General features: G+C 35.2%; 1 protein-coding gene across 1 annotated transcript; it reads left to right on the top strand.

The window, feature by feature from the left end:
• Nucleotides 1-5,877: 5,877 nt before the first annotated feature.
• LOC126888217 (uncharacterized) lies at nt 5,878-6,651 on the top strand. The gene has a single exon (XM_050656273.1). It carries the CDS (start codon nt 6,025-6,027, stop codon nt 6,631-6,633), a length of 609 nt encoding a protein of 202 aa, XP_050512230.1. The 5' UTR covers nt 5,878-6,024; the 3' UTR covers nt 6,634-6,651.
• The last annotated feature ends 561 nt before the right edge of the window (nt 6,652-7,212 follow it).

The raw sequence follows: 7,212 nt of genomic DNA, 5'->3' as shown, positions 1-7,212 counted from the left end.
CTAAGGATATAATATTTTATAATAATTATGCATAATAATATGTTGTTTTACAGATATTTTTTTTATTTACATAAGTGTTCGCTGCAACCATAGGGGTCATCAGTGACGAAGTATAACACAATGTTACAATAACTTGTATAAACCAGTGCCTTCTAAAAATAAATAACGTGTTGTATTTTTAACATTCATGTTTTCTCTGAGGCTTGACTTTTTTTCATTGGTATGTTATGCTTTTTTCTTGCAGCTTCATGTCGCAATCGTGTTATTATCACTAGGTGTAGTCTGTTCGATGTTGGTTGAGCGTGTCAGTTGATAGGCTTCTTTGTTTCTTTTTATACCGTAATGAGATGGGACAAAATTTCTAAATTGAGGCGCTCAGAGCAACAGTGGCCTGTTGCTTGAGCCCTTCTGCATCTCAAAATACTTAAATAAGTGATAACTTTAATGTAATACAAGCATTTTGATAAAATTGTGGATCGTGGGTTAGGCCACTGTCGCTATGAGCACCTCAATTGATTTATAATAAGGCAACTTGATTATTGGCATATCAATGTTTCATAGTGTGAAGAGGGCTTAGTGTATCGTTAGTTATGAGTAAAGCTCGGATTAGAGGCAAAATGCCTTTTTTGCCTATTTTGCCTATTATAATTGTTTTTTGCACTTTTTGCCTTTTTTCGTAAATTCCGCCTATTTGTGCCATTTTTAAAATTTCATGGTACTACCCATGATATTATTCTATTACTAAACCATTCTATAATAAAATTTTGGGTCAATAATAAAATATCAATGGTTTGTTTATATAACAGATTTCTAGGAAAATGTACCTGATCGAGACTTGAGGGTTAACTATTTGGAAATCCCTAAGCTTTATTAGTTTATTATCAGTTGTACAGTCGGTTACTGTATCAGAGTTTAGTCACCAATTGCTATATCCTAGTTTAGTTTTGTTGCGTATACCGAAAAGCAAAGAACACGTTTTAAAACGTTTTACACATTTGTGTGAAAAGATGACATCTAAATTAAGGCTATGGATCGCACCTTATTCGGAACTTTCTCTAGAAGGAGATGGAGCATTTTGTAAACCATGCGGCAAATCGGTAAGTTTTATTTTTTTTTCTTTTTTTCCCGTCCCACAACATAACTAAATTCTAAAGCGGTTTTAGAATTCTAATTTTTTTTTTAAATTCTCAGATTTCAAGTAGAAAAATGTACTTTATTGACCAGCATTGTGGAAACCCACTTCATAAACGTAATTTGGAAAAATTAAATTCCTCTAAGTTAGCCCAAATATCTCTGCGGGATAGTTTAAGCAGTTCAAAAAAAAAGGAGGAAGACGCATTTAAATTTGATTTATGCCAGATGATGATTGCATCCAACATTCCTCTATATAAAGTTAATAACCCTAGTTTCAAATGCTTTTTCGAAAAATATCTTAATAAATCCCTACCGGACGAGAGTACATTGAGAAAACATACTGTGGAAAAATGTTATGTGGAATTTATTTCAAAAATTAAGCGGGAGTTAGAGGGCAATTTTTTGTATATTATCGTGGATGAAACTACAGATGTATGCGGCAGGTATATAGCTAATTTAATGATTGGAATTTTGAACGAAAACTTTGCGACAAAACCTTATTTAGTTGCCGTTAAAGAATTGGAAAAAACAAACAATTTAACAATAAGTCCATTTATACAAGATAGTTTAACAAACCTCTTTTTACCCAACCCTATACCAGTGAATAAAATAGTTTTAATGCTTTCAGATGCTGCGGCATATATGTTAAAAGCTGCTGTTAATTTAAAGATTTTTAACCTAACTGTCGAAACCCAAAAGACTGCATCTTTAAACAAATAAATGTTTAAAAATAATAAAATCTTTGGATTTCTTGGTTCGGAAGCAGATTCTCTCTTATACCTATTCCCTATCCTTCTAAAAATTGCAAGGAAAAGGGTGATGAATGTAGAGACATGGGGAGTTTACATAGTTGCACTCCACAACATATCAATTCACCGAGGTAAAGATCAACATATCAATTCACCGTGGTAAAGATCAAGAAATCTGCTTCCTAGTACTCGATACGTGAGTAAAACCGTGGGTAGATACAAGGCATTATATTTAATTTCGATTCAGAGATCATTACCATCTTTCTATGGACCATTTCGAACTCTTTTGTTCTCGTCAGGAAAGCATATGCAATGATGCTCTAAGCATCATTGCATATGCTTTCCTGACGGAAACAAAACAAAAGAGTTCGAGATGGTCCATAGAAAGATGGTAATGATCTCTGAATCGAAATTAAATATAATGATTTTTAACCTAATTTAATTCATTGCACTTGTGTAGCCCACGGGGTAAATAGAATTGCTGAAGAAATAAGAAATCTGTTTCCGTTGGTAAATAATTTTATAAATTTTTTGAAAAAAGTTTTTGTAAAGGCTCCGTTGAGGGTGCAAATATACAAAGAAAGACTTCCCGGTGTCCCTTTGCCACCTAAACCAGTAATTACAAGGTGGGGAACCTGGCTCGAAGCAGTTTTTTTTACTTTGAACACTGCAATGAAATAGAATTAGTTATGTCAGAATTTGATGATGATATTTCCGAAGCCATTCGAGAAGCAAAAAAAATATTAAAAAATCCCAAATTGAAACAGGAACTCGCTTATATCAATGACAATTATTATAAATTAATAGTTACCACAACTACCTTATTAGAAAAACAAGAGATACATTTATGTGAGTCAGTAAAATTGATAGATAATTTAAAGACGAAAATTAAATCGGCACCTGGAAGTAACGGTCAATTAATTTAAAAAAAAATGAAATATATTTTCGACAAGAATGAAGGTTTTTCGTTTTTATCTAATGTTACTAAAGTTTTGAATGGGACATTTTCCGAGGAATTTTGTATAAATTATGCCAGATTTATTATCCTCTCTGAAATATGCTCCAATTACATCTGTCGATGTCGAACGTTCGTTTTCAATGTATACAAATTAATTTTAAGTGATCGAAGACATAGTTTCAAGACCGAAAATATTGAAAAACATTTAGTTGTTTCTATTAATTATAAAATTTTAAGTGGTTACAATGTTTAATTATTAATTAACAGATATTTAGTTACTAGTTTATTTATACTAATGTGTAAATATACCTGCCTTAACCCGGCACCTGCCACGTGGTTTGCAAGGCGCCAACTGCCACGTGGGGTGCTGACAGCACCCCTTAAAAATTTTATGTGATCTACTTGTTTAAAAAATAAAATAATGTGTCGAGTAACACAAGAATATAAAAAAAGGTGTTTTATTAACTTATTAGCCACTAATATGTTATAAAAGTTAAAAAATAAAATGAAAAAGGTGTTATAAACAAATTAGCAAGTACCAAGTCGTAATAAATGAATGAAGTACCCCGAATGAAGTATCCCGAATGAAGTACGTGCCTCCTAGTGGCGGGATACGGGCAACAATACATTGGCTTATAGGGCAGTCCTTACAGTAGGGATCCTGGCCTATACAGAAAAATGCAGGCGGGTGTGGGGTAATACTGCACTTTGGTTGCATTGGTGGTGTATTGGCTAAACGTGCAGGACAGGGCAGGGTATGGTGCTGATAGAAAAGGCATTCAGGCATCAAATATCCAAAAATCTTTTCAGGCCATAATAATGAAAAGACCTTCTCCAAACGAAATAAAAACTTATACTGAAATGATGGCATCTCCTGAGGTAAAATGTTCCGGAAGTAAAATGAGCCTCCATTCGGATCTCCGGGTGAGGACTATCTCAGGGGGAACACCATTACAGGTTAGAAAAATCAGGATAGGGTCTTGGAATCTTGGTAGTCTTACAGGTAAGAGTCTGGAGTTAGTGGATGCGCTCAAACGAAGAAGAGTTCAAATTGCTTGTATTCAAGAAACTAGGTGGAAAGGACAAAGGGCGAAAGAACTAGGTGATGGATATAAATTGTGGTATGTAGGGAGTAGTAACACTAGAAATGGAGTTGGTATAATTGCTGATAGTGAAATGAAAGATAACGTAGTAGAAGTTGTAAGAACGAGTGATAGAGTGATGTCAGTGAAATTTGTAATTGATAAAGAGGTATTGAATGTTGTGTGTGTGTATGCTCCTCAAACAGGTCTGGGTGAGAATGAAAGAAGAGCTTTCTATGATCAATTGGGAGACATACTGAGTGATATTCCAGCGGAGGAGAAAGTTATAATAGGAGGTGATTTCAATGCACATGTGGGCCAAGCCAAGACAGGATATGAAACAATACATGGGGGATTAGGCTTTGGAACTAGAAATGAAGCTGGAGATGACATGCTAGAATTAGCAACAGCATTGGATATGGCGATTGTTAACACATTCTTTAAAAAGAGAGAAACTCAACTTATTACCTACAAAAGTGGACAACATCAATCCCAAATAGACTACTTCATGATAAGGAAAGAAGACATACGTGAATGCAAGGACTGCAAGGTAATAGTTAGTGAGACAGTAAGCCAACAACATAAGCTGCTTGTTCTGGACATCGAAGTAAAAAGCGAAACTAAACAAAAATATCGGAGAGGACCACAAAAAATCAAGTGGTGGATGCTAAAAGATGAGAAGGAAGGTCTATTCAGGGAAAGAATAGTAGAAAAAATATGTTGGAACATAAAAGGAAGCCCTAACACAATTTGGAGAAAAATGGCCAATATTATTAGAGAGACGGCTATTGAAATACTTGGGAAAACGTCAGGAAAGAAGTTTGAAGATAAAGAGACTTGGTGGTGGTCAAATGAAGTACAAGGAAAAATAAAAGAGAAGAGAAAATTATATAAAAAGTGGCAAGAAACCAGATCGGACATAGATCTTCAAAACTATATGGTCGCCAAAAAGGAAGCGAAAGTAGCAGTAGCAAAAGCTAAAGCAGAAGCGTATTCAAACCTATACGATCAACTTGATACCAGGGAAGGCGAAACGAAGATATATAAAATAGCCAAACAGAGAGCAAAGAAAGCAAAAGATTTTAATCAGATTAGATGTATCCGAGATGAAAATAATAAAATACTAGTTCACGAAAGGGATGTCAAAAAGAGATGGAGAAAGTACTTTGACAGCTTATTAAATGAAGAATTTGACAGACAGCCTGTAGAGTCAACGGAGACAGTAGCAGCAATGGTCACCAAAATAACCAATGAGGAAGTGGCTCAAGCGCTTCAAAAAATAAAGAAAGGAAAAGCGGTAGGACCAGATGATATTCCTGGGGAAGTATGGAGAGCATTGGGAGAGACAGGAACAAGGTGGCTAGCAGGTCTATTTAATAGAATTATGGAAGTTGGACAAATGCCAGACGAATGGAGAAGCAGTATACTGGTACCTGTTTACAAAAACAAGGGAGATATACAACAATGTACAAACTACAGGGCTATAAAACTGCTTAGCCACACCATGAAAATATGGGAAAGAGTAATTGATAGACGGATACGTGAAGAGACCGAAATATCCGAGAATCAATTTGGCTTTATGCAGGGTAGATCAACAACAGATGCAATTTTCACTATAAGGCAGTTGATGGAAAAATACAGGAGTAAAGAAACAAACGCTCATATGGTATTCATTGATCTTGAGAAAGCATATGATAGAGTTCCTCGAGAGATTCTGTGGTGGGCACTCAATAAGAAAGGAGTCCCTGGTGAATATGTAAAGATTGTGAGGGATATGTATGAGGGAGTAACGACTAGTGTTAGGACAGGTGTGGGAGAGACTGATAAATTTCATGTGAAAGTAGGATTGCATCAAGGTTCTGTGCTTAGTCCGTATTTATTCTCATTAGTTTTGGACCAGATAACAGCGAAAATACAGGGTAACATTCCATGGTGCTTAATGTATGCTGATGATGTCGTGTTAGTAGGAAATAGTGAAAGAGACTTAGAACAAAAACTGGAACAGTGGAGACAAGCTCTGGAGGAAAAAGGTTTAAAACTTAGTAGGACAAAAACAGAGTATTTGGAATGTTCATTTAAAGATGGAGCTACTACAAATAAAATGGTATCTTTGGATGGTGAAATGATTGTAAAAAGCAATAGTTTTAAGTACCTAGGATCGGTATTACAGAGTAATGGAGAAATAGATGGAGATGCATGCAGTAGAATTAGGGCTGGATGGATGAAGTGGAAAGAAGCGAGTGGTGTGTTGTGTGACAGAAAAATTCCAATGAAGCTGAAGGGAAAATTCTATAAAACAGCCATAAGACCAGCTATGATGTACGGAACTGAATGTTGGGCAGTGAAAAAGAAAGAGGAACAGCGAATGCATGTGGCGGAAATGAGAATGCTTAGATGGATGAGTGGAGTGACAAAGAAGGATAAAATTAGAAATGAGTATATTAGGGGAAGTCTAGGTGTGGCACCAATTGATGCCAAAATGAGAGAGCATAGGTTAAGATGGTTTGGTCATGTTCAACGTCGAGACGTTAACCACCCAATACGAAGAATAGCTGAAGTGCAGATTTCTGGAAGGAGTAGGAGAGGAAGACCAAAGAAGACCTGGGGGGAGACGATAAGGCAGGACATGTTGGTAAAGGGGATTAACATTGATATGGCCCAAGATAGAATTGTGTGGAGAAATGCAATTAGGGAAGCCGACCCCGCATAGGGATAAGGCAAAGAGAATGATGAAGTCGTAATAAATGAAGTCAAGTAAAATATCTAAAAAAATTAAGATTTAGTGAGTGTAGAGTCTATATCAATAATTTAAATCAGTTATTTCAATAAAAAATGTAAATTTGACCTGTTTATCAAAGATACAAAAAAAAATTTAAAACTTAAAGTGCCAGATGATGACACCCCAATTCGACTTTATAGCTATAAGTTCAGAATGACACTAAATAACCACTTCAAACACTAACACATCTATGCTATATAATATTATAGAAAGCTACTATGACGCACAGCTCGGTTACCAAACTTGAAATACCAAATATTTGATAAAAATATGTTATGGGGTGCTGGTAGCACCACGGGTTAAGTTAATATTACGTTAATTCACTTTGTACAATAAATAATAAGTTATATTCATTTATTGCCTATATTTTGCCTAAATGTTAATATTCCTGCCTTTTTTAATAAAAATCTTTGCCTATATAGGCGCCTTTTTCTTCAATTTTTGTTGCCTATAAATCCGAGCTTTAGTTATGAGAGAGAAGGACTGTTTCGCCTCTTTTATATGGATAAG

The sequence above is a fragment of the Diabrotica virgifera genome, chromosome 7, assembly GCF_917563875.1.
Source record: "Diabrotica virgifera virgifera chromosome 7, PGI_DIABVI_V3a".
In the NCBI taxonomy this organism is placed as follows: domain Eukaryota; kingdom Metazoa; phylum Arthropoda; class Insecta; order Coleoptera; family Chrysomelidae; genus Diabrotica; species Diabrotica virgifera.
Note: the sequence above shows the minus strand (reverse complement) of the source record. Positions and strands in the feature narration are given on the sequence as shown.

Bases quoted from the DNA above. Each gene is read 5' to 3' on its own strand.
- LOC126888217 (XM_050656273.1), top strand. From the start codon at position 6,025: ATGGTATCTTTGGATGGTGAAATGATTGTAAAAAGCAATAGTTTTAAG.